Here is a 25,812-nt window from a genome sequence, read left to right on the forward strand (position 1 = left end):
TTTGGTTTTTAAAAAAGGGGCATATTTTTTGAGCTTGACAGTGATTAAATTTAAAATATTAGGAGCTTAGCTAGCTTGCTCTAGCACTACCTCTGAAAGGTCACCGAGCCATCAAAATACAACATACATGTTTTTTGAACTTAAGAGTGAGAGTGGAATGGATAATATCCGTTTGAATCTATTTTTATATCTAAATCTATTCAAATATGGATAGAAATTTGAGTATTCGACTAATATCCGTATCTATATCTATCCAAAAAAATGGATATAAATATAAATAGATGGTTATCTAATCCATATCCAAATATCTAATTTCATTTATAATGCTATTTAATTTTATATAATACTTATAAATTTTTAAAAAATAAATAACTACATTAGCATATTATTAACTTGATTTATCGTTCACTTAATAATATCTTTGATCCTATGATCATAAAATTTAATTATCAGATTTATCTCTATATGTATATCTAGTATCGAATTATGTATATCTAGTAGCAAATTTGTATCTGTATCCATCTAAAATAAACATGAATATAAATTTGTGTATCCGACTAACATTTATATATGTATCTACATTCATCAAACAAAACAAATATAAATATAGATAACCTAGTATCAGATTTATATCCGATCTGATTTCAGCTCTACTCCGAACAAACTATGAGTTCTAGCTCTTGTAGGCCCAAAATAGCCCAGTCACTGTCTCCATCCTGGCAAGCTAAACAATTATAGGCCAGCCAATAATGCCTCGATCTTGACATGCTAAACAATTATGTAGCAGCAAGAGCTGCAGGGTCTGCATGAATCACTGGCTAGTCTTTTCCTACCTCTATGTTGGACTCAAAAAGAGCCCCCGGCAACATACCGCGACTAATGTTTGCCACGCCAGGCCCTGCACAAACCCGCTTATCCCGGACCTCGTGTCCAAATACCAACACATATTCAACAGCTGGAAAAGCGGATGGTAGCCTGGATCGCACCACCACCAACGTTGCTCAGTGGGATCGCACGAGAACAAACTCACCGTTTTTGTCCAAGAAGCCCATACCACCACTCAGAGGACCCGTAATAAACCGGTACCGTGGCTGAAGGAAATTCAACTCCCAAACAACAAAAGGTTCGATTAAAAAAATGACACAGTCAAAAACAAAACAAAGAGAGTTTAATCAGGCTGATAAAACTCTACTGAAAGATAGATAGATCTATATCTGAAGGGCAACAGCTATAGCACTGGCAAGGCTGAGGACTTCAAAGGGAGGTCTATTTTTCACCTCCTTCACGGTAAGCGGACATGAATCAGTAATCCAGAAGTTGCTCAACCCATTCTCTGGACCCACTGGAAAGGAAGAAAACAAGGGGATCGGTTTAGTGTTCAAAATGCAGAGGAAGAGAAATATGACAAATTAGTTCAGAAAAGATTGTTACAAGAAACACTAACATATCTAGCTCTATTTATCCATTAGTACCTGTTCCTAATGACAATTTGATAATAATATAATTTGAGCAGAAAGATTCAAACTGGATATTAATGTTAAGCCAATGCAGCTTCTTCACCCCCCCACCTCCCCTTTCTATTTTTTTTTAAGAAGAAGAAAAATAATGGATCATCAAAATTCACCAAGAAAATGGGCCCAAACATCAAAACTAGACTGCAACGGCTGCCCTCTCAAAATCTCTTCAGCCTTCCCTCTATCCTTAAGAGTCAAAGGGCAGAAATCCAAGATATGGATAGGGCTAAGGAGGTTAATGCAGCTTCTTACTGGAAAAAGACTGTCCATTTTATTTTTATCAAAAATCAAACAAATCAAAGTTGTTCTTTCTACATCATTTCACATATCAAAAACACCTGGTCATAAGACTTAAAGTTTTTGTAACACTCACCATCCAACTTCCCATTTTGAATATTATGCCCTCGCAACTATATTCCATCTCATAAGATACATATTTTATGCTCACAATTTCTATTGGTTTCTCATGTGTGCCATTATATATAATAAATTACTGCCATTCTTTGTACATGGCCACCAATTCCCTCAAATGTCCGCCAAATGCTTTTAGAGCCTGTACGATTCTTTCCACCATGAGTTTCTCATAAAGAAACTTGATTGTAAAGTCAAACTCTTCAATTGCTAAGTTGGACATGATGCAGCAGTTTAATTCCATTTCAGTTCTTACTAACATATTAATCCAATTGAATTTGAGAACCTTGAAATCATAATCTAGCAAAAAGAAGATATCCAAAAACAACACCTAAAAGTTGCATTACCATCAAGCAACAATCCTACTCTTTCGATCCCATTACCATCGAAAATTATATTATTTGGAACATAGGCAATCAATATGAGCCTACATAAAATAACATATCAAGATGATCTCCATCAAAAATCACCTTCCAATTTCCACTTAAATTAGATGATGCTAGACTTTTTCGTTATCGTACAGGATTTACATAATTTGAATTTCTCTGACATTCTACGTTCATTCCAAAGGAATTCCGGCTCAGATATCACTGCTCCAAACGTCGCCACGGAAGCCTTTGTAAAGTAAAGTGTTTCATCTATCTTTATCCTCACTTGTACCTCCTTGTCAGGCTTAGCTAGGCAAAGTAGTGATAAATAAAGTTCAACACTCGTAATTCAAATTTAATGATAGATATGCATGGTCATAATTATGCACTTATACGACTTGGCCTTAAGGAATAAGCTTTTGCAACTCAGTGTATGTATTAACCTAGCCTTAATGGTCAAGTTTTTACAACTCAGTTTAAATATCTATAGGCCGAAGTTGGCAGTAGATACTGTATGTGGTATCTCCCACAGGACTGGGAGGCACCTGCAGAGACGGAAGAGAGGACGGAACAAGTGACCCAGAATGCTCTTGGTCCTTTTGTCCAAATACATTCAGGATTCTGTTATCCAGAATGCTCTTGATCCGTCAGCCCGCTCCTCCTCACGTAGGATATATCACAAGTTTCCAAATAACCCAACTCTGTGTGTTTAAAGGCGAACCTTGGTTTAAACCATTTCATATGTAGAACAAGAAAAAGTGTAGTGGCCAATTTACCATAAGTCAGTTCTTGAAAGTTATGTTTATATATATGAATGGTACTCCTAGCAAAGAAAAGAACACTGGTATTACTGGGAAGTTACTCCAGGTGAAGTAGATACATACCTCCATTATCATACTGAAATCGCTCCCATGATCTATTAGGGAAGATACCATGAGTCACATAAGCACTGACTTTTGCTGCTCCATGAGCTGCCAATACTTTCTAAGGAAAAAAAAATCAGAGTTCAAATCCAAGTGGGACTTCAAGGTTCAATAAATTAAAACAACATATATTGCATTAAACTCTTACACAAGCACATGATGTAAAGAAAAATTTTTGCAGCAAAAAGCAACAACATATGCTGATAGACAAGTTCATGTAACAAAAGGAAAGAACATGTGGATAATGCTAGCTTGCAGATAACACATCCAAACAATAATCACATACCTGGCACTCAATCAGAGTACTGCCTGATTGCACCAAGTCATCAACTATCACAACATGGCGGCCTTTGGGATCTCCCTCCTTGAGACGAACAAATCGTTGGTCACCTTCCCTAACTTTGTTACAGATAATCTGAAGTTGAGATCAAAAATTTTTGCTCAGCTCACTGTCACAGGCAACAGATATAGTATGCCAGTTTTGTGCAATAGTAGTTTCAAACTATCAATACAGAAAATTACCACTGGGAAATGCTGAAGTTGCTTATGAAATCTCTTCCATGAGCCATCATCTGGAAAAGCAATACAAATCTGAAAAAGACAGTGCAGAATCACATACTTGACATACAAAAGCATTTAGGGCGCATCTGGATGCCTGGTCGCAATGCTGTGAAACATTCCCATAAGGTGGGAGTTGTGTAAGGATGGATTAAGGCAAGAGGGACTAGGATTGAGATTGAACCCACAAATACCAAGAATTTTGGGATGTCAAATATCATTTTTCCTGATAAATATCGGTAACCATAAATTTTTGGGATATAGTCTATTTGGCAAAATTTTGGGATACAGTCCATTTGCTGATTCCCATTCCTGTGGTACTTAACGCAAGATCCACCGACCAAGCATCCAAAAAAGCCTTAGTTAATCATCAGAAATGAATAACTTCCAGTAAATTTATGGCTTTTTACGGCAAATACCTAAAAAGAAAAGTCACTGGTCAGATAGAAGAATTGCATCAATTTGAGTTCATGGTTAATGACACAATGAGAAAACTTTGCTACTCTTTGCCCATGAGAAACCATGCACATCTCAAACAATTGAAAAATCATTGCATACTAAAAGTAAATTTTTAAGGCTATGATTTTCACAACAGACATTCAAAAAAAAACACAGCTGAAATTTTGTCGAGAGATCATGATTTGACATCCACCTTTGGTTCAACGAAGTCCAGTTCTATAATTAAATCCAACGTTGAATAAGGACCGATCGTCAGAGATTGGATATCAATAGTCAACAATTTGCTTTAGAGATTATGTCACTCACATTTTCAGAATCAGGTAGCTGCTGAAGCCTGTTTTTAAGCAAAGGAATGCCACTCTCAAAGCATGGTAAGACATAATCTCCAAAGTAAAATCTCTCCTGGAAATAAAAAGGCTTAATTATATCAGAGAAAGATCATGAACAGTAAGTAAACATGTATAAAAAACAATTTACCATATATTAGTATAAGAAAGTCGGATTGCCAACCTGTAAGGCATGAATATCAAATATGACTAAACTAGTCGGTCCACCTCTTGATATTGGTATATTTGATAATATTCTAGCAAGAGTGAAGGCTGTTGCTACATCTCCTTCCTCCTCCATACGCTCATAAGACCCAGTTGGGAAGAAGGGAAGCACAACTGTAAATGAGGAGATGAACAACCTGGGCAATGCATAGATAATAGATAGTTGCTCAAAAATTACTCCAGGGGAGCTAAATGAGGCCAAAAAGGCTACATGCTGCCCACGAATGCCATGAGCATTTGAGATGAATAGGTTGGGAAATCCATCCTCAAATGCCCTGAAACATATAAATATAAAAGACATTGTCACATGTCAGTAAGTGAAGAAATCAAATTAAGGTGAAATCAGCTATAAATGACAATAACAAAACAATATCAGTAGATTCCCAAAAAAAAAAAAAAACAAATGTTAGGAAAGAAAAAACTTATTATTGCTTAATAAAACTGAAATAGTTTGTCCTTACTCCTTTATGAAAGACATGTGAAAAGCATTGCATTTTAGGGAATAAAATACAAAATGATTTGCTTTGAAAGTTGATTTTGTCCCCTAATGAAACACTTGAAGAAGCCTTGAATATCATGTCCCTTTAGGATTAGGCATGGCAGATGGAATAATTGATTCTTGTAGAATTGTTAGCAAAAAAGGGAATATTAGGAACCGTCTTGCTAAAAAAAAAGAAAGGACGTCTACAATCAGAATCATGGCTGGTTGTACCACCTCAAGCAGTCCAATTCAGGAACCGACAAGGAATTGGGATACTTCGCCCTATCGGCTCGATAAATAGGCCAAATCAGCTCCAACACTTGATTAAACCCCTCCCCTTGGCTCGGTAAATAGCCCACCCCGCGCCGCTCGTGATGGCAGCACCCCCTACCCATGCTCATGACTGCTCGGAGCACCTCACCCCCCCCCCTCGATCGATGCTGCTCGCCCCTCCCCCCCTCCTTCATCACCGATAAACATCTCCCCTCTCCGTCTCTTTCTCACTTCGCTAGGGTTAGGGTTTTCCTATTCCCTCCTCATTCCTCCATCTCCCTCCTCTCTACCTCTCTTCCCCTCCCCCAATGACAACGACGACGAGGGCTTTTGGGCCCTCTCTCTCCTCCTCCTTCTCCTTCTCTCTCCCTCCTCTCTCTCTCTACCCCTCCCTCTCCGACTCTCTCTATTTCGGTACACCTCGTGTAAGAACCCAGGGTCTCATTCAGAAAGGCTAGTTGGAAGGTATTATTTAAGTTCCTTGACCCTATATAAATATTCAAGATCTATCGAGTGCACAATTGATATGGGACTAAACACATGCCGGCATGGGTCCCTCCCATACTCTCCCTATGTAAGTCTTAACAGCCTGGCCAGAAAAAGGATCCAAATCCATTCAAATCTAACCACAAGTACCATAAATTTAATCACAAATACCACGATCAATCCTTGGTCAACCCAAATGAGCCTGTGATGCAGTGTCCCTTAGTTTACATGAGTTATGGACTGGATCCGCTCTAATATCATTTGTAACAACCCAAGATTTCATCCAAAAAGCCTAGTCTGAAAGTATTATTTGAGTTCTTTGGCTTGTATAAGTAACCAAAATCTAATCTACCTAGTACATAGCCGATATGATATTAAACATATACTCGCACAAGTCCCTCACATCCTAGAACAGCACGGTGGTACGGACTTGCATTCCATGCTAAACCAGACACCGGCTGGTACGACCTTCGGTACTAGTTCAGCAAATCTTGATTAAAATAAAACTCTCCTCAGGCACCTTGCTAGTCTTGTAATTGCTAACTCAATAAAATAATTTCATTGCAACTTATTCATAAGAAAATGCTGGAAATAACTAACCAACCAACTATGCTAAGAGATTTTGAAAACCTCAACAAGGAGTGTACCCATGAAAAGTCACAAGCATCAATAGGAAAAATATTAAAATTAATATATAAACAAAAAAATGTTCTTCGTGCTTTTGCCTTATCATTTCATAAAAATATGTTATGGTAATGAAATCAAATAGAACGCATGCTAGAAAAGAAAAGAAAAGACTTAGAACTCAAAGTTCAGTATTTTAAGGATAATACTTGAAAATTTTGAATTTCAATTCATGAAAATAGAAACAACACCAAGCTTAGCAACTTGAAAAGAAATTCTAAGATATAGGAATTGAGTACATTGGAACTAGTTTGGAATGCTTCTGGTTATACTTATAAACTTTAGCAAAGCAAATGGAAGGATTAGCACCATGTAGGTCCACAAAGAGGCCTTTCTTTATTATGCATTTCCAAAGACCATGATTAAGGTAGGGATTGGAAGATGGATGATGAAAACTTCCCTATGCTGATATCGATGGCATTCCAGCAAATTAGTTCACCTAGAGATCTTATTGGCAGTTCTGGAAGCCTAAAAAGACTTTATTTTATTACTTTTTATAGGACCTTTTGTTCTTGCGGATTTTTGTATACTAGATCTCATGACTATGGGATGGTCAAAAAGATAACTTGATTGACTGTAAGGCAGTGGTTGCAGACTTAAGTCCACAATTGGATACTCTTTCCTCTCTAATTTGGGGTCTCCTTTATAGAGTATATTGAAGTAAATAATTTATTGAACTAGAAAGATCAAAAAATGCTCCCATGAAAATAGACTTTAATGGTACAAGAAATGATCGAAGAGATAAACTGAGGCAGAATGATAAATTAAATAAAGTTAGTAAAATAACAGAAGTAAAGGGCAAGGGTTTAAGAAAGATATGACAAATTGAGGCATCAATAGATGCTTTTTTAAAAGAAGATAATGTCTTCCTTAGAGAAAATCATTGCCCCACAAGGTGCATGGGATGCTGGTGGTCTTCCCTAAGATACAACGATCCACTATCCCTCAAACCATGCACTTTGGTGAGGAAGTCCGTATGTTGTACATAGTAGTTGCCCTGGGAAGTAGAAAGCTGATAGTATATTGTTTGGAAAGCCTTCTCTGATATTCTCACAACAGGGAGAGTTGATAAATATAAAACCAACCATAATGTCCCAACACTCACTCCCCATCGAATCTAGAGGTCAGTACGGGCACGCTAGATTAGTAGTAAAAATCTCAACGGGATAAAAGACTGAGTCAACATAAGTCAACATAATAAAAAAGAAATTTTAAGACACTAAAACTTGCTTAAAAAGAAATGAATAAAACTATAAAATAAGTCATAACAGTAATCAACAGGAAATGGTAACAGAAGTACAACATGGGAAAGGATTTGATGGCAAAGGAAAAATGACTGGTGTGGATGTATATTGAAGAAAATGATGATTGAGTGAGTTCTTAATGAAGTGAAATAGCAGATAGATTTTTGAAAGTGCAAGGTGTTGCTTCAGAACTTCTGACAAAGTCACTAATTTTGCAGCCCATATTTCACATGACATATAGGCCTATCATCAGTTTGTAGTACCCTGCAGAACCAACAGTTAGATAATTTTGAGCCATATAAAATACCCATTAGATGGTATAGTCTCTCGCTTTGACCTTCACATGACCGTGCACAACCATCAGTTCGATAATTTCGAGCCATATAAAATATCAATCAGATGGTACGGCCTTTCACTTTGAATTCATAGCTTCTAATTCGGCGCCTCAGACAAACAAATCCCTAAAACAAACACTGTTGTCTTTACTCTTCATCTACATGCTTTCCAAGTCTAGGGGGTGTTTAGAGGGTAGGTCTGCACACCAAGTGGCTTTCTAGGTTCCATGGAAAAACCTATTACACGACCTTAATCTCAAACAATTTGGGTAGGTCTACCCACCAAGTGGCCTTTCAGGTTCCACGGCAAACCCCTTATCTAGGGAACTCGGGACAATCAATGCCAGATGACAACTCCAACACCAGTCTCCTCACTAGAGCCTTTATCCACACATTGTGCCAAGATTAATTAGGAGGTAATTGTACTAGCCCATGGTAATCAAGGAATTTTAGCCATTTTCATTCAGTTATTTTCATCAATATCTTCTTTATCGGATGGTAGCAACATGACAGCATCTTCACACTGAATTTTTCATACAGAAATACTTTTCAGTGCTTGTGTTGGCTCATGTCTAGAATGTATTTTAAACTAAGAAAAGGACTAAGATGTCACAGACAAACAAAAACAAATTTAGTATGGATTTCAGTCAGAGTATCAGAAACAACATGTAGAAGATTAAGTATGAATCTATCCAGTTATGCTGACGTTGTTGCTATTGGAATCATCCGATTGGCAAGATTTCAATGCAAACAAATGCATGAAAATGAGTAAGCAATATTGATCCGACAAACAATTCCAGCATCAATAGTGGATGAGAGAGAGAAGAGAGAGAGAGAGAGAGAAAGGAAATAGAGAGGAGGAGCGCTTGGGAACTGTCGGAGGTCTCCTAACATTACTCTCATCGACGCATCATCACCACCGCGTTGGTTTTCAAAGAATCATTAAAACTCATTGATATCACAAGAATCAGATTCTTGTTTATAGAGACGCAAAATTTGAAATATGAAGATTCAAGAAGCCCTGAAAGAAGATAACGCATTCAAAGGAATAAATAAATCGAGAAACTTTATTTGATTCAGATTAAAGAAGAAGAAGGGCTTGTACCTCCAACTGATGCTGCGGAGCTCGACGGCGTCGATCTCCGAGGCGACGCGCTCGGCCAGCTCCCTCATTTCCTCGCAATAGAAGAGGAGAACATTCTTCCGCGACCTCTTCGGAGGCAAGGCGACGGAGGAAGCCACCGTCGCCGAGGCCGCCATTAGACATGAAGGGGAGCTCCGGGAGACGTGGACGGTCGCTCCGCTTCTCCCTGGCGAGAGATCAGGGCTCGTGAGCTCCGATCGGAACCCGCTGCTGCTCCGCTTCGGGAGGGCCAAGGATCGAGCTCCGACGAATTTGGGCTTGTAGAATCTAGGGTTAGGGCTAGCGTTAGGTTTTGGGCTTCCCCAAGAGGGAGCCGGAGGAGCCGCCGCCGCCGCCGCCGCCCCCATCTTTCTCCGCCTACGACGGCGAAATAGTCTTTTTTTTTTGTTTTTGGTTTTTGAAAGGAGACAGCGAAATGGCCTTCTATAAAACGACATGGAAACCAAATATCCAAATTACCATTTATTAGTAAACCGAAAGTCGGCAAGAAATATGCCGACTCTGCTGCTTCTCGGAGGAGGAGCTTTTAGCACCTTATACAATTTCAATTGGCACAACTTACCAGAGTGCGTATTAAGGTTGATTATATATATATATATATATATATATATATATATATATATATATATATATATATATATATATATATATATATATATATATATATAATTTTTTAAAAAATTGAATGATAAGTTCCACATTAATAATCTGAATTGTTAAAAATAATATGCTATCTATAAGCTACTTATATTATGTTTATTTAAACTATTCAATTTTTGACCATTTGACATATAGATTAAAAGTCTATAAATTATATAATTTTTGGTATGTAAGCAATTTAAAATTAGATTATATCCAATAGCTTAGATCATTATTTTAAAACTTCCGTCATTCATTTTAAAATAATATGTGGCTCCATAAAATTTATACTAGATATCTTTATATTAATTCATATAGTAAGTTTGAAAGTGTAATTTTTAGAGCTAGATTTTTTTTTAATTGGACGATAAAAATTTCCCATCAATGAATCAAACTATTAGATATAGTTTATTATCTTTAAACTATTTATACCCAATAATAATAATAATTTTGAATATTTTTAGCCTATGTATTAAATGGCCAAAAATATATTTTTATATCCATCTCCAATCCACACGCATGACAAGAATATTTTGCCGTTGGTATAGATAGCTCAGTATCCGCATGCACTTTGGCATACGCTTGAATACAAAGCCAACATTAGGCACGACTTTATGTTGGTTAAATTGCGTGCTTGCATGGAAGATCTTCTGCGCCGCCATTGCCGGAAGGTACAAAAATCTTTATCAAGCGATCATGAAGGTGACTGGCGCTGCTGACTTCATGATAGGACAGTCCAGCACCCACATTTTTTTTTCTGTTGTCCTTTTTTTTTTTTGATAACTATGGAAGGCTTGCCTCCGAAATGGAAAAACAAATAGCCAGAAGTATCAGCATTTGCATGAATGAAAGAGCATATAATTAGGTTACACATGATTCCAGTATTGCTGGTTGGTGTCCTGATCGAAGTAAGACTAAACGATCCTAACCTGTTTGGATAACCTGGATTGAAGGTCCATTAATGGACTTAGACAGCCAGAAATATAGTCGTCGAGCTCTCTTCTTCAAAGACCTCGTTCAAGTGGGAGGGGGCATGGCTAGCATATTTTTTTTAGAAGATTAGGGAAGGTTAAACCATCCAATATATTTTTTTTCCATAAGAAAAGGCTAGGCTACCTAATTTACTAAGAAGAAAAAATATATATATAATTTATGATCTTATTTAAAAAAGAGTAGCGAAAAGATGTCATCGAATTTTGACGAAGTGGAGGTCACAAGAGTTGCCGGTGTGAGGACCCTCCTACGCTTAATGTATGCCAATATAAGTTCAGGAGAGAGTAAGATGCGAGTAATGTATATGAGAGAGACCTAGCATGCAGTCGTCCTTAATTGGAGGTTGGATTTGGACCACACCACCACAGTTGTCGAGAAGGGGGGAGGCGGCGATAACCGGCAAGCGGGTGGTCGACGCGCCGGGAGACCTTGAGGATGCGGATGGTAGCTGTGCCGGGATGGATTGCGCTGCTGGGTTTTTGACGGCTTGTTCGATTGTGCTCGGTTTTGCTGATTGAGAGAGGCTGGAGGGTTGGTGCGTTTTTCTTTCTTCTTTTTATAATCCTGATGGCTCTTCCATTATTCCGCTATCGTCTTTATTTTACCATGAGAGGGCAAGACTCATGGAGGGATCCCTCCCGGTCCAAGATAACAACATATTAACTTTCGATGCTTGTTTAGGGATTAGAAACAGAGCTTGCATGTCTTGTGTCTTCTTTTCCCATGAGCAGATCGGGAGCAGACGAGACTTGTATCTTATTCACCAAATGACGAGACTTGTATCTTATGCGAATGCGCATGATAGGTAAGGTTGACTCATTGCAAGAATAGGATCTTATAGTGGTATGACTTTGTCAACAAAGAGAAGGGAAAAAACCTAAAAAAAACCTGGAAGTTGTGATTGTGCATGTCAGATTTGCATATATATACATATATACACATCTACTAAGGAGATCGTAAATGAAGAATTGATCAATCCTTTTTTGTCCCTGCTGAAATTCTCGTAACTCTAGACCATAACTATAAGTCATAAACATCAAGCCACGTTGCCTTCTTCCAAACATTTGGGGTTGACACTATGAATTATTATCGCCAATAATTTGTATCAAGGGTCATCTCTGGTGTTGTAGGCTTTTCCAAATCTTTTTTCCTAACCTACATTTTGGTTGCTGGCCTTTGGTCTTCTTCCCTTCTTCCTAGATTTTTCAACATGGACTTGAGCATCTCTTCTATTGGAAGATCTTTGTTGCACTTCCCCACTATTCCATATCGATCTAGTGGTTAAATCTCAACTTGAAGCGTTTAATGCTTTTCAACCATAAGAAGCATTTCAACGAACACTAGGCATTCCTGTTATGCAATATATTCTGATATGATATATAAAAAGGGTTGGAACTGTATTTGTGCGCAAACATAATAATATATGTCATTAAGAGCTTAATCAAGCCAATCTTGAGAGAGCTGGAAAGTTTGGATTGATTACTAACTGTGACCCTTATCAAGGCAAATTTTGAGTAGGACAGAAGTGCTCATGAATGGCTTGTTCAATTGACAGTACACTTCATTATTAACAGTAATTCCAATTAAACTATTAATGAAATAATGCATAAAGACTTGTAAGTTTTAGGATACCTGGAACTCATGCGTCAATTCAGCGGCTGCTTTTTCAGTCTTTTTATGCATTGGTTTATCTTTATTGGGGATTTCTTCCATGTTTATCAGTGATTTGTTGTCTATATTTTCTTTTTCAGTATTTGCAATTCCTTCAGTTACTTCAACTTCCTTGGACGCCATGATGAAATGGTTTTCAAGCTTAACAGTCTGTCTCATCTTTGTTTTGTTCAGGGCCTAAACTTTCCTTACTGATTGTTTCATCAGGATGCTCTTTGTCATTATAGATGCAAATTCTTGTTCATGTTCTTTTTCTGAAGCTTCTGTCCATTTGGATTGCTTCATTTCAGCTCACTTCAACATGCTTATCTTCAAAAACTTTTCCAATTTTGTCATTGTCTTTTCCATCTTTGTCCTCATGTTCTTGTATGCCTTCCTCATTTTGTTCCTTTGATACCTCTGCAGTGCCATATTTCATGATCTGGTCTGTGAGGTCATCCTGGTTGAGTACTTTTTCGTGACAACGATCTTTGTCTTGCACAACTTCATATATTTCCTCACGCTTCTGAGCCTCTTTCTCTACATTTAGTGGCTGTCTCATCTGTTAGTTGTGAAGAGGCAGAGGCATCAAGGTTTCCATAATTGGTTTCTTCCTCTTCTTGGACATCATTTTCCTTTTCATTTCTTGAATGCTTGGTTTCTTGATCTTGAATTGTTTCCTCTACTGATATCTCAGTAGCTGGTACAGCATGAGGCTCATCCACAGAAATTGCTATTGCTCTTCTCTTCTTCAGGTTTGGCTTTAGCCTGATCATTCAAATTTCCTCCTTTCAAATTGTCTTCAGCATCAATAGTGTCATTTGCTTGGAGGCTGTTCTCTTCATGCATCAGACTGTATGTTTCCTTGTGAATCATATTATTCACTAGATCATTCTGGATGCTTGGAACTTCTGTTTTTGTTGAGATGGAGACATCCTTCAGGTCATCTTCTTGCTGTTCCTTTTCATCCAATTATTCATTCTCTTTATTTTTGCTTGCATATTTTGTTTCAGGGCTTTTCTCTGTTACAACTAAATTAATGTACTCGACATCCTTGTCTGCCATGCTGTCCTCAATGAAGTTAGACTCTTCTGGTTCTTTTTTCAACTGTAAAGTGCCTGTATGAGGGTTCATTTCAGTATTCTTGTCACGCCCCGAACCCGGGGCCCGGGGCGCGAGCAGACGCCGCGCACCTGCAGGGCGGACCCCGCAGGCGCGCAAGGCAGATAAATCAGATCAACCATCAATAGCTAAACAAAGATAAATTCCAGTTTCCATATCAAATGTCCATAAATATATACACATGTCAAAAGGAAAGTCAATGTCTACTAGCTAAATACATCATGATCACTCCGTCCCATAATCCCTATAATCACATGTCATCACCTGAAAAAAAAATGTAAATAATAGGAGTGAGCTAACAGCTCAGTGGGCGACATCATGCAATAAAGTCATCATATAACATGTCATAATGCATATAAAAGCAGCTAAACTCATAAATCCAAAAATCCACACAATAATCTGTAAACCCGATCCGAGACTCAAAATATCTCAACCGCATGACTACGGCCACATCACCCAGTGGCATGGTTACACCGAAGTGCCAATACAACTCTCCGAAGAGCCGCTCTACTGAGCCAACGCACCACTGTGCCGCACCCCCTGGTGCCAATCTCACGCTCCGCAGAGCCAACGCACCACTGTGCCGCACCCCCTGGTGCCAATCTCACGCTCCACTGAGCCGCTCCGCAGAGCAAAACGCACCCCTGTGCCGCCACTATTCTATCACCGGTGGTCACGGTGTCGGAACCAGTTCCTCAGTACAAGTCGACAGGGCCAACGTATCATCCCATTGGCGGGGTCTAGACTATAGTCACGCGGTCTTTAAAAATCAATAAATAAATTTTCCACATCGTGAATTTCCAAATCAAAGTCATGAACATGCTCCCAATAATAAGTCACATAACAGTTTATAAAAAAAAATAAATATTTAATTCTAATTCTAACACATAATGCCAAGAATAAATCATAACATCAAGATATGCAAGATACATGTTATAATTCGATTTAAAAGCAATAAGTCACCTACCTGGGTTCGCTTAAAAAATCCCTGCCACAGATATCACGAACCCCTGATTAAACATAAATATTAATTATTTAATTAATTAAGAAACATAATTTAAACTAATTTCAACCCCTTAAACTCCTAAGTTCATAAATCCAAGAATGGGCCCCCAAGATCAAACATATACCCTAAAATCAGAATCCTTTAGACCTAAGTCAATTGTGGCCCAAAACAGATTAGGCCCAATTGAACCAAACCGGATAACAGGTTCATATCAAATTTCGGGCCCAACCCAAACCAGTCCACAGTTCCAATTTGGCCCGACTCAGCCCAACACAGACCCCCAACCCAATCCAGACCAGGTCTGATCAGACCATAACAAAACCCATTCACTTAAACTCAGACCCAACCCAATTCAAGAAATGGGTGGAACCGGTACACGGTCTGATCCACACTACCCAACTCAAGTTTAAGCTAAATCCCATGGTTCAATCAGATCAGGGTCTGTTGTGTCTGGTTTGAGACCCAAATAGGCACGGAAATCAAAGCAAGGTATACGCCCAGGAAGAAGAAAGAAGAAAAGAATAAGAAGAAGAAGAAGAAGAAGAAGAAGAAGAAGAAGAAGAAAAGGAAGGAGGGGGGGTGGCTGGTGGTTCCGGTCGGCCCTCGGCGGTCGACCGTGGCCCTCGGCGGCGGCGCTCGGCCAGCCGCCGTCGGCCACGCCACTGTCACAAGCGGCGCCGGACGAAAAGGAGAGCAGAAGGAGAGGAAGAAAGGAAGGGAAGAGAGGGACCGGGGCTGGAAAGCCCGACCCCTGTTCACCCATCTCCGGCCGAACTCGTTTCGGCCGGATTGACCCCGGCCGGCCACCGTCGGCCGGCCGAATCCCATCAAAAAAATTTTCCAAAACAGGGGATGAAGACCGGTTGCCATCCCTCATTTCTCTCCCCTCAAATCCAAAAATAATGATAAAAAGAAACATGTCTTTCTCACCTCCAGTCGTCGACGAAAGGACCCCTGGCGGCGTTGGCGGCTCCGGCGGCGGCTACGGCTCCGGCAACTGTCTCTAGAAGGGGGAAGAAGATGAGGGGAAAAACTCAAATTTTTAGAGAGATGGGGAAGGGATGGGGCTCGGATGAGGCTCTCAGAGGAGAGAAAGAGGGAGAGAGAGAGAGAGGGAGAGAGGGAGAGAGGGAAAAAAGGGGGGGGAGGTGCGAAGATCCCGCTGGCCGTTCGGCCGGCGTGGTCTTCGTGGGGCGACATGAAGAGCGAACTGAAGTCGGCATCCATTGCCGACTTCAGTTCTTTGGGCCCAATAACAGGCCCAAAATTCAGATCTTTACACTCTAACCAACTAAAAAAAAAATTTCGTCCTCGAAATTAAAACATACCTCAATCCGAGAACATGGCAGGAAACTTCTCTCTCATCTCCTCCTCCAGCTCCCAAGTAGCTTCTCTCTCACTGTGATTGCTCCACTGCACCTTTACATAAGGAATCGTGCGCCTCCTCAAAACTTGGTCCTTCCTATCCACTACACGGATAGGCTGCTCAACATAAGAAAGATCTGCGCGGAGCTGCAAAGGTGCCACTTCAATCACATGACTGGGATCAGCAATGTACCTCCTCAGCATGGAGACATGAAATACAGAATGAACTCCCGATAGAGCAGGTGGAAGTGCCAGTCTATAAGCAACAGATCCAACTCTCTCGAGAATCTCGAAGGGTCCCACATATCTCGGACTGAGCTTTCCTCGAACTCCAAACCGCATGATCCCTTTAGAAGGGGATACTCTGAGGAACACATGATCTCCGACCTGAAATTCCAATTCCCGCCTCCTGATATCTGCATAGCTTTTCTGTCTACTCTGAGCTGCTCGGAGTCGTTCTCTGATCAACTGAATCTTTTCCACTGTCTGCTGCACCATCTCTGGACCCAAGATCTTCCTCTCCCCCACATCATCCCAACAGATAGGCGATCTGCACTTCCTACCATATAGAGCCTCATAAGGAGCCATCTGTATGCTTGCCTGGTAGCTATTATTATAAGCAAACTCTACCAGTGACAAGTGATGATCCCAAGAGCCCCTCATATCAATAGAGCAGGCTCTCAGCATATCCTCTAGAATCTGGATGGTCCTCTCAGACTGTCCATCTGTCTGTGGATGAAAGGCTGTACTGAAGCTAAGGGTGGTCCCCAAAGCTCTGTGCAAGCTGCCCCAGAAATGTGCCACAAACCGGGAATCTCTGTCTGATACAATGGATACTGGAACTCCGTGCAGCCGTACTATCTGCTCGATATATAATTCTGCCAGCTTCTCCAGTGTCATCCCAGTCTTGATTGCCAGAAAATGAGCTGTTTTGGTCAGTCTGTCTACGATCACCCAGACTGAATCATGACCTCTAAGGGTACGAGGTAGTCCTGATACGAAATCCACAGTGACATGCTCCCATTTCCACTCTGGAATCGGCAGAGGCTGTAGCATACCTGCTGGTCTCTGATGCTCAATCTTAACTTGCTGACAAGTTAAGCATTGAGATACATGCTGGGCAATCTCCCTCTTCATGTTATTCCACCAAAACACCGCTTTCAGATCCTTGTACATCTTGGTACTGCCTGGGTGCACTGTATATCCCGTACTGTGAGCTTCATCCATGATTTCCTTCTTCAGACCAGGATTATCTGGAACACAGATTCTGTTAATAAACCTCAAAGAGCCATCTTCATGTATACGGAAATCTGACTGTGTACCAGACTCGATATCCCTCCTGATCTTCTGGAGTCGAGGGTCATCAACTTGCGCTGCCTTAATTCTATCAATAAGTGTAGGCTGGACTCGCAAGTTTGCCAATTTCATAGTAGCCTCATGTAGATACACCTCTATCTCTGCTCTCCTCAGATCTTCCAGAATATCCTTCTGAGTAGTAATCAAGGCTGCAATATTTCCTGAAGATTTCCGGCTCAGTGCATCTGCTACTACATTTGCCTTTCCAGGGTGATAGTGGATAGTCAGATCATAATCTTTTAACAACTCCAGCCACCTCCTCTGTCTCATGTTCAGCTCTTTTTGAGTAAAGAGATATTTCAGGCTTTTATGATCAGTATATACCTGACATGTCTCTCCATACAAATAGTGCCTCCATAATTTCAGAGCAAATACAACTGCTGCAAGCTCGAGATCATGTGTGGGATAGTTTTCTTCATAAGGCTTGAGCTGTCTAGAGGCGTAGGCAATAACTTTTCCATTCTGCATCAGCACACAGCCCAAACCCTTCTTGGAGGCATCACTGTAAATAGTATAATCAACACCCGTGACTGGCAGAGTCAAAATAGGTGCTGACACTAGCCGGCGCTTCAATTCCTCGAAGCTCTTCTCACACTGATCCGACCACTCGAATTTCACTCCTTTGCGAGTGAGTCGAGTCAAGGGCCCAGCAATACTAGAGAAGCCTTCTACAAATCTTCTGTAATAGCCGGCTAATCCAAGGAAACTGCGGATCTCTGATACATTTGTCGGTCTGCTCCAGTCAACTACAGCTTCGATCTTCTTCGGGTCAACCATAATTCCTTCTTTAGATACCACATGTCCCAAGAACATCACCTGATCCAGCCAGAACTGACATTTCTTCAGTTTCCCATACAATTGATTCTGTCTCAAAATTTTCAAAACAATTTTCAAGTGTTGCTCATGCTCAGTATGACTCTTGGAATAGATTAAGATGTCATCAATAAACACAATTACAAATTTGTCCAAGAAAGGTTTAAATACCCTGTTCATCAGATCCATAAATGCAGCTGGAGCATTTGTCAACCCGAAAGGCATCACCAGATACTCATAATGGCCATATCTGGTGCGGAAGGCAGTCTTGGCTATATCAGACTCCTTTATCCTCAACTGATGATATCCAGATCGCAGATCAATCTTTGAAAACACCTGGGCACCCTGAAGCTGATCAAACAAGTCATCAATCCGGGGTAGGAGGTACCTGTTCTTGATAGTCACTTTGTTAATTTCCCGAAAATCAATGCATAGCCTCATACTGCCGTCCTTCTTCCTCACAAATAACACTGGTGCACCCCAAGGAGAGACACTGGGTCGAATGAAACCCAGATCCAATAGCTCCTGCAACTGTTCCTTCAGTTCTTTTAGTTCAGCCGGGGCCATTCTGTAAGGAGGTCTAGATATGGGTGCCGTACCAGGGTTTAGATCAATGGCAAATTCCACCTCTCTAACTGGTGGTAAACCAGGAAGCTCATCAGGAAAAACATCAGGGTATTCCCTGACCACGGGTATGTCTTCAATTTTCTGTTCCGACTGCTCAGAATCCATGACGGCTGCCATATACACAGAGCACCCCTTCCTGAGAGACCGAATACCCTGTAAGGCTGCCACTATCTGAGGGGAGACACACCCTCCATCACCCACAAAATAAAACTCTTCAATGTCAGGGATTCGGAAAGTCACCCGCTTCGAGAAGCAGTCAATGGTAGCGTGATATATAGCTAACCAATCCATACCCAGAATTAAATCAAATTCATGTAAGTCCATGACAATAAGGTCAGCTTTCAAGTCTCTACCCTCTACAATTACTGGGCAAGACTTGCATATCAGTGAGGTGATCATCTTACCCCCAGCTGGGGTACTCACACATAATTCCCTCTCCAAGGGTGAGCAAAATATATCATGCTTATGCACATATGTAGATGAAATAAAAGAGTGTGTGGCCCCTGAGTCGAATAGTGCATATGCATAAGTAGAATGTACTAATAAGGTACCTGTCACTGCCGTGTTGGATGCCTGAGCATCCTGCTGTGTCAGTGCATATACCCGTCCCTGGGTGCGAGATCCTCCTCCCCTCTGCTGCCTGAGGACAGCTGACTGGGTAGCCTGTACTGGAGTAAAGGAAGTCTGTCGTTGAGGAGCTACAGAACTCGGTGGCCTCTGCGCAGATCTAGTACGAGGACAATTGGAAATCCTGTGACCCGGCTGACCACACCCGAAACACACTCCAGAAACTGTCTGAGTCTGAGGGCACTCAGCTATCCGGTGGCCCTGCTGACCACACCTGAAACATGCCCCAATACCAGGCCGTGTCTGAAGACACTCAACAGCTCTATGTCCAGTCTGGCCACACTTGAAGCACATTCCTGATATCCCCCTGCGATCCGGTGCAGTCCTCCCATATGGAACTCGCTGCCCTGCTCCTGGACGGAACTGCATAGGTCGGCGCAGATGCCGCTCACCGTCAGAATCAAAGTCCCTGGTCCTCTTTGACTTCCCTTTCTGAGCATCCTGTGTCTCCTTCCAGATGATCTCCATATTTTTAGCTCTGTCAACTAGGTCATCATAATCAGTCGAGTGAACAGCAGCTAAACCCTGACGCAGGCGAGGCCTCAGTCCTTCCTCAAATCTACTCATCCTAGATTTAGGGTCTTGGACAAGAGATGGTGCAAAACGTGACAGTCGATCGAACTCAGCCTCATAATCCTCCACAGTCATACTCCCCTGAGAGAGACTCAGAAACTCCCTCTCCAACTCCTTGATACGACTGGAAGGGAAATACTTGGAGTAGAAGGCCATGCGGAATCCCGGCCAGGTCACATATCCTGCATCCTGCATCATAGTCCTCTCCACAGACTCCCACCAATGATGAGCCCGGTCCTGAAGCATATAGGTGGCAAATCTGATCTTCTCCTCCTCAGTACAACCCATGGCCCTGAAAGCCTTCTCCATCTCATCTATCCACCATTCGGCCTCTTGGGGATCGGTAGTCCCCTTGAAAGCCGGAGGAGCCAACTTCCGGAATTCTGCAATGCTCCTCCCCTGATCCGACGAGCTAGCAGAGGGATGCTGTGGATGTGGGTCCCTCTGCTGTCTGACCAGCTCAATCACCTCCCTGACCAGTTCCAATACTGGGGTCGATCCTCCCGCCTGATCCTGTTCTGGTCGGTCTAAAACTGTCGGAGCAATCTCCTCTTCCTGAACTCGCTCAGCTGGGCGAGGAGTCGCCGGATCATCTCCCATCGTCTCAATCAGACGACGAGGTGGTATACGAGTACGGCGGGGCGGCATCCTGATACAGACATAATACCACAAGTTAGGGTTAAGTCAAAAAAATCTTCCTATGAGTTTACTACCCCACTCTCATTTCCTCACATGTGTCCCTATGCTCCTAGGGTTTTCATTAGTTATTGTTTTTTTTTTTTTTTTTTTGTTCTGATGTCCCTAGTGATCGTTAACCTATGCTCTGATACCAATAAATCTGTCACGCCCCGAACCCGGGGCCCGGGGCGCGAGCAGACGCCGCGCACCTGCAGGGCGGACCCCGCAGGCGCGCAAGGCAGATAAATCAGATCAACCATCAATAGCTAAACAAAGATAAATTCCAGTTTCCATATCAAATGTCCATAAATATATACACATGTCAAAAGGAAAGTCAATGTCTACTAGCTAAATACATCATGATCACTCCGTCCCATAATCCCTATAATCACATGTCATCACCTGAAAAAAAAATGTAAATAATAGGAGTGAGCTAACAGCTCAGTAGGCGACATCATGCAATAAAGTCATCATATAACATGTCATAATGCATATAAAAGCAGCTAAACTCATAAATCCAAAAATCCACACAATAATCTGTAAACCCGATCCGAGACTCAAAATATCTCAACCGCATGACTACGGCCACATCACCCAGTGGCATGGTTACACCGAAGTGCCAATACAACTCTCCGAAGAGCCGCTCTACTGAGCCAACGCACCACTGTGCCGCACCCCCTGGTGCCAATCTCACGCTCCGCAGAGCCAACGCACCACTGTGCCGCACCCCCTGGTGCCAATCTCACGCTCCACTGAGCCGCTCCGCAGAGCAAAACGCACCCCTGTGCCGCCACTATTCTATCACCGGTGGTCACGGTGTCGGAACCAGTTCCTCAGTACAAGTCGACAGGGCCAACGTATCATCCCATTGGCGGGGTCTAGACTATAGTCACGCGGTCTTTAAAAATCAATAAATAAATTTTCCACATCGTGAATTTCCAAATCAAAGTCATGAACATGCTCCCAATAATAAGTCACATAATAGTTTATAAAAAAAAATAAATATTTAATTCTAATTCTAACACATAATGCCAAGAATAAATCATAACATCAAGATATGCAAGATACATGTTATAATTCGATTTAAAAGCAATAAGTCACCTACCTGGGTTCGCTTAAAAGATCCCTGCCACAGATATCACGAACCCCTGATTAAACATAAATATTAATTATTTAATTAATTAAGAAACATAATTTAAACTAATTTCAACCCCTTAAACTCCTAAGTTCATAAATCCAAGAATGGGCCCCCAAGATCAAACATATACCCTAAAATCAGAATCCTTTAGACCCAAGTCAATTGTGGCCCAAAACAGATTAGGCCCAATTGAACCAAACCGGATAACAGGTTCATATCAAATTTCGGGCCCAACCCAAACCAGTCCACAGTTCCAATTTGGCCCGACTCAGCCCAACACAGACCCCCAACCCAATCCAGACCAGGTCTGATCAGACCATAACAAAACCCATTCACTTAAACTCAGACCCAACCCAATTCAAGAAATGGGTGGAACCGGTACACGGTCTGATCCACACTACCCAACTCAAGTTTAAGCTAAATCCCATGGTTCAATCAGATCAGGGTCTGTTGTGTCTGGTTTGAGACCCAAATAGGCACGGAAATCAAAGCAAGGTATACGCCCAGGAAGAAGAAAGAAGAAAAGAATAAGAAGAAGAAGAAGAAGAAGAAGAAGAAGAAGAAAAGGAAGGAGGGGGGGGGGTGGCTGGTGGTTCCGGTCGGCCCTCGGCGGTCGACCGTGGCCCTCGGCGGCGGCGCTCGGCCAGCCGCCGTCGGCCACGCCACTGTCACAAGCGGCGCCGGACGAAAAGGAGAGCAGAAGGAGAGGAAGAAAGGAAGGGAAGAGAGGGACCGGGGCTGGAAAGCCCGACCCCTGTTCACCCATCTCCGGCCGAACTCGTTTCGGCCGGATTGACCCCGGCCGGCCACCGTCGGCCGGCCGAATCCCATCAAAAAAATTTTCCAAAACAGGGGATGAAGACCGGTTGCCATCCCTCATTTCTCTCCCCTCAAATCCAAAAATAATGATAAAAAGAAACATGTCTTTCTCACCTCCGGTCGTCGACGAAAGGACCCCTGGCGGCGTTGGCGGCTCCGGCGGCGGCTACGGCTCCGGCAACTGTCTCTAGAAGGGGGAAGAAGATGAGGGGAAAAACTCAAATTTTTAGAGAGATGGGGAAGGGATGGGGCTCGGATGAGGCTCTCAGAGGAGAGAAAGAGGGAGAGAGAGAGAGGGAGAGAGGGAGAGAGGGAAAAAAGGGGGGGGAGGTGCGAAGATCCCGCTGGCCGTTCGGCCGGCGTGGTCTTCGTGGGGCGACATGAAGAGCGAACTGAAGTCGGCATCCATTGCCGACTTCAGTTCTTTGGGCCCAATAACAGGCCCAAAATTCAGATCTTTACAATTCTGTTCTTCCTTCCAAGTCTCTGTTTCCATTAATGTCACACTGGCTTCTGGAATTTTTTGTGGTTCCTTGGAAGATACTTTCCCAACTTCATCTGACAACATTTCATCCTCCTGTACTGATTTCTCTGCTGATAGGTGCAGATAGGATAACTCTTTGACAGATGCATCAGCGGATGTCTCCCAATCCTTTATTTCACATTCTTTTTCTGTGGTATCTTAGTCCCATCTGCTAGAGCTTGAAGAATTCCCAACGGACCAGCATATTCAGGCCCAATACGTTGTTAGTGATTTAAGGATCTTCTCTTCTGATGCCAGCTAAGATGATTCTTCATGCTTCTCTTCTTTATCTTCTAATATGATGCCTTGACTTTGGGATGTCTCGTTGGAACTGACAACTCCTGTGATTTCTTCTTTTTCATGTTGCTTTTCCATGCTTATTCTTCCACCATCTTTGGGACATTGCTCTTCAGATGGATGGCCAGATAATTTATCGAGGCTATCATTTTCTTCATCATCTTTCTGTAACCCTGTTTCACCCAAGTCCTCTGGAACTGATAAACTTTCTGGATTCACACTCAAGTTTTCTGCTGATTCCTGTGTTTTTGGTTTCTCTCTATCTTTGATCGCTTTGGAATTTTTTCTTTCCATGCACCACATCCATTGATTTCTCTAGCTGCTCATCATCCAATTCATTTCCCAAATGTTCTAAATATTGATATTGGTTGACCACTGAGTTTTCAAGGATTTCAGTTGAAGTCCTTTCCTCCCTCAAAACAGCAGCTCTTTCAGTATTCTGATTAGAACCAATTGTTTCAAATATATGCTCATCAGATATTGAGTTAGATTTTTCGGCAGGATGATCATTCACAAATTCATTTCTCTGCATTTTCTCTTCAAGTGGAACATGTGTGACAGATGCAGTATAAAAGCATGTATCCTTGAAATTTGCCTCTGATGACAAATTCTTTGGGATAGTCACATCTTTTTCCCCTTTCAGTTCATCTATTTGATCCTTCTCCAGCATGTTTTCACTCTCTAGATTGTCCTTTTCTTTATGAATTGGGTTTTCTCCATGTAAACCAGCATTGGAACCGTTGCAGATATCTTCTAACCGAATCTGAGCTGTGGATGGTGCTTCAACACAATCTTCACCGTCAGAGGTATCTATTGTTCCTACAGTAACTGAATGCAAGGATTGATTCTTGGCTTTCTCAGATGAAATGCTGCTGTCATTTGTAGCTGTGGCAGCTTTATAAGGTGTGGATTGCCGAGTCTTCTGTGAGCTCCGCAAAGCAACTGAATCAGTTTCACCTCCCTTGATCTCTCACTTATGCGAATGTTCCTTCAAATCTCCCAGTCGTTTATTTGTGCACTCTGGTGGATTGTGAACTTGAACACATTTCAGATCTCCAATTTCATCTTGTGCCTTCTGCAGTAAACATGGCTATATAGGAAGTTACAAAAGCAGGTAATATAGTCACAGGAGACTAGTATTTCACTCAAATAATCAGACTACCATATTTTTTTCCCTTAAAGAGATTTTCCATCTGAGATGATAGAAATAGCACTACTAAATGTTAAAATACTATGGAAGACACATTTCTTATATTGTTGTCTTAAAGAGGAGAAAACTCTAAAAATCTTGGTGGAAGTGGACTTTAATCTGATTCTCAAATATGTTTGAAACATCTTCATGCCAAGTATTTTATGTAACATCCGTTATATCTTTTTAGGAGAGAAAACCTCATTGCTCTCTGTGAGGCGAAAGATGGAAGGTGGCACTTGCATGAAATAGAAAATATTAGATCCACTCCTTTACAAAGAGGGGACTGGTAACCTAGTAATGAGAGAGAGAATGGTTTAGGAAGCTTCAGAAAGAGACACCCTAGTATTATACAAGAAAGAAAAGAAAAGAGTTTACTGTGTTTATTGGGGAATTACAAGTGAACACTTATGCGTGTATCACCTTTGAAGCTATGTCCATGGGCTAATGCAACAGGTTGACTCAGTTGCTAGTCATGGATTTCCTTTTTGATTATATCTTTTGGCAAAAGAGTTTGTTATCCTCCTTGTTTGAATTGGTAGGACCCCAATATGAGGGAAGGTATCCTGCACAACGAAAGTTCTCTACCACCCATGGTAAGTTATAGAATGCACCAACTATTTCTACCATGATTTTCATTACCTTAATTCGGACTTATTTTGCCATTGCTGTTCACTTTTCATGTCCTGATCGAACAATGGTACAGATGCATGATACATCCTTACTAATTATGGTTCTCCTAGGTATTTCTGTAGTAGAGCCCTTACTAAGCAACTTCTGATGACCTACATCCATCGTTCTGTAATTTCACTGCCTTTCATGTAATTTGTATTATGTTCACTTCTAGTGTACCTGATTTCATTGGCATAAAAGAGTTTGGATATAAATGCTTTATTAACTACAGATGAGGTGCTACCAATATGCCTTGTGCAATCATAAATGGGTAAAAAGTAGGCATTACCTAAA

The 25,812-nt window shown here is 41.4% G+C and overlaps 1 protein-coding gene across 3 annotated transcripts; it reads right to left on the minus strand.

Moving 5' to 3' along the window:
* Window positions 1–505: 505 nt before the first annotated feature.
* On the minus strand, window positions 506–9,842 carry LOC103703773 (ribose-phosphate pyrophosphokinase 4). 3 transcript variants are annotated; one of them, XM_008786746.3, is made up of 8 exons: window positions 9,393–9,842; window positions 4,744–5,059; window positions 4,540–4,635; window positions 3,739–3,807; window positions 3,503–3,631; window positions 3,178–3,277; window positions 1,278–1,342; window positions 506–1,091 (listed from the first exon to the last, which is right to left on the minus strand). In XM_008786746.3, the coding sequence occupies exons 1-8, from the start codon at window positions 9,776–9,778 to the stop codon at window positions 1,002–1,004; spliced, it is 1,251 nt and encodes a 416-aa protein (XP_008784968.1). In that variant the 5' UTR covers window positions 9,779–9,842; the 3' UTR covers window positions 506–1,001. The 3 variants fall into 3 exon arrangements, with proteins under 3 accessions (XP_008784968.1, XP_008784970.1, XP_008784969.1); XM_008786748.3 differs by having other exon boundaries at window positions 4,744–4,921; window positions 9,393–9,841; XM_008786747.3 differs by having other exon boundaries at window positions 518–1,342.
* Between the last annotated feature and the right edge of the window lie 15,970 nt (window positions 9,843–25,812).

The sequence above is a fragment of the Phoenix dactylifera genome, chromosome 6 (assembly GCF_009389715.1).
Source record: "Phoenix dactylifera cultivar Barhee BC4 chromosome 6, palm_55x_up_171113_PBpolish2nd_filt_p, whole genome shotgun sequence".
Taxonomy (NCBI): domain Eukaryota; kingdom Viridiplantae; phylum Streptophyta; class Magnoliopsida; order Arecales; family Arecaceae; genus Phoenix; species Phoenix dactylifera.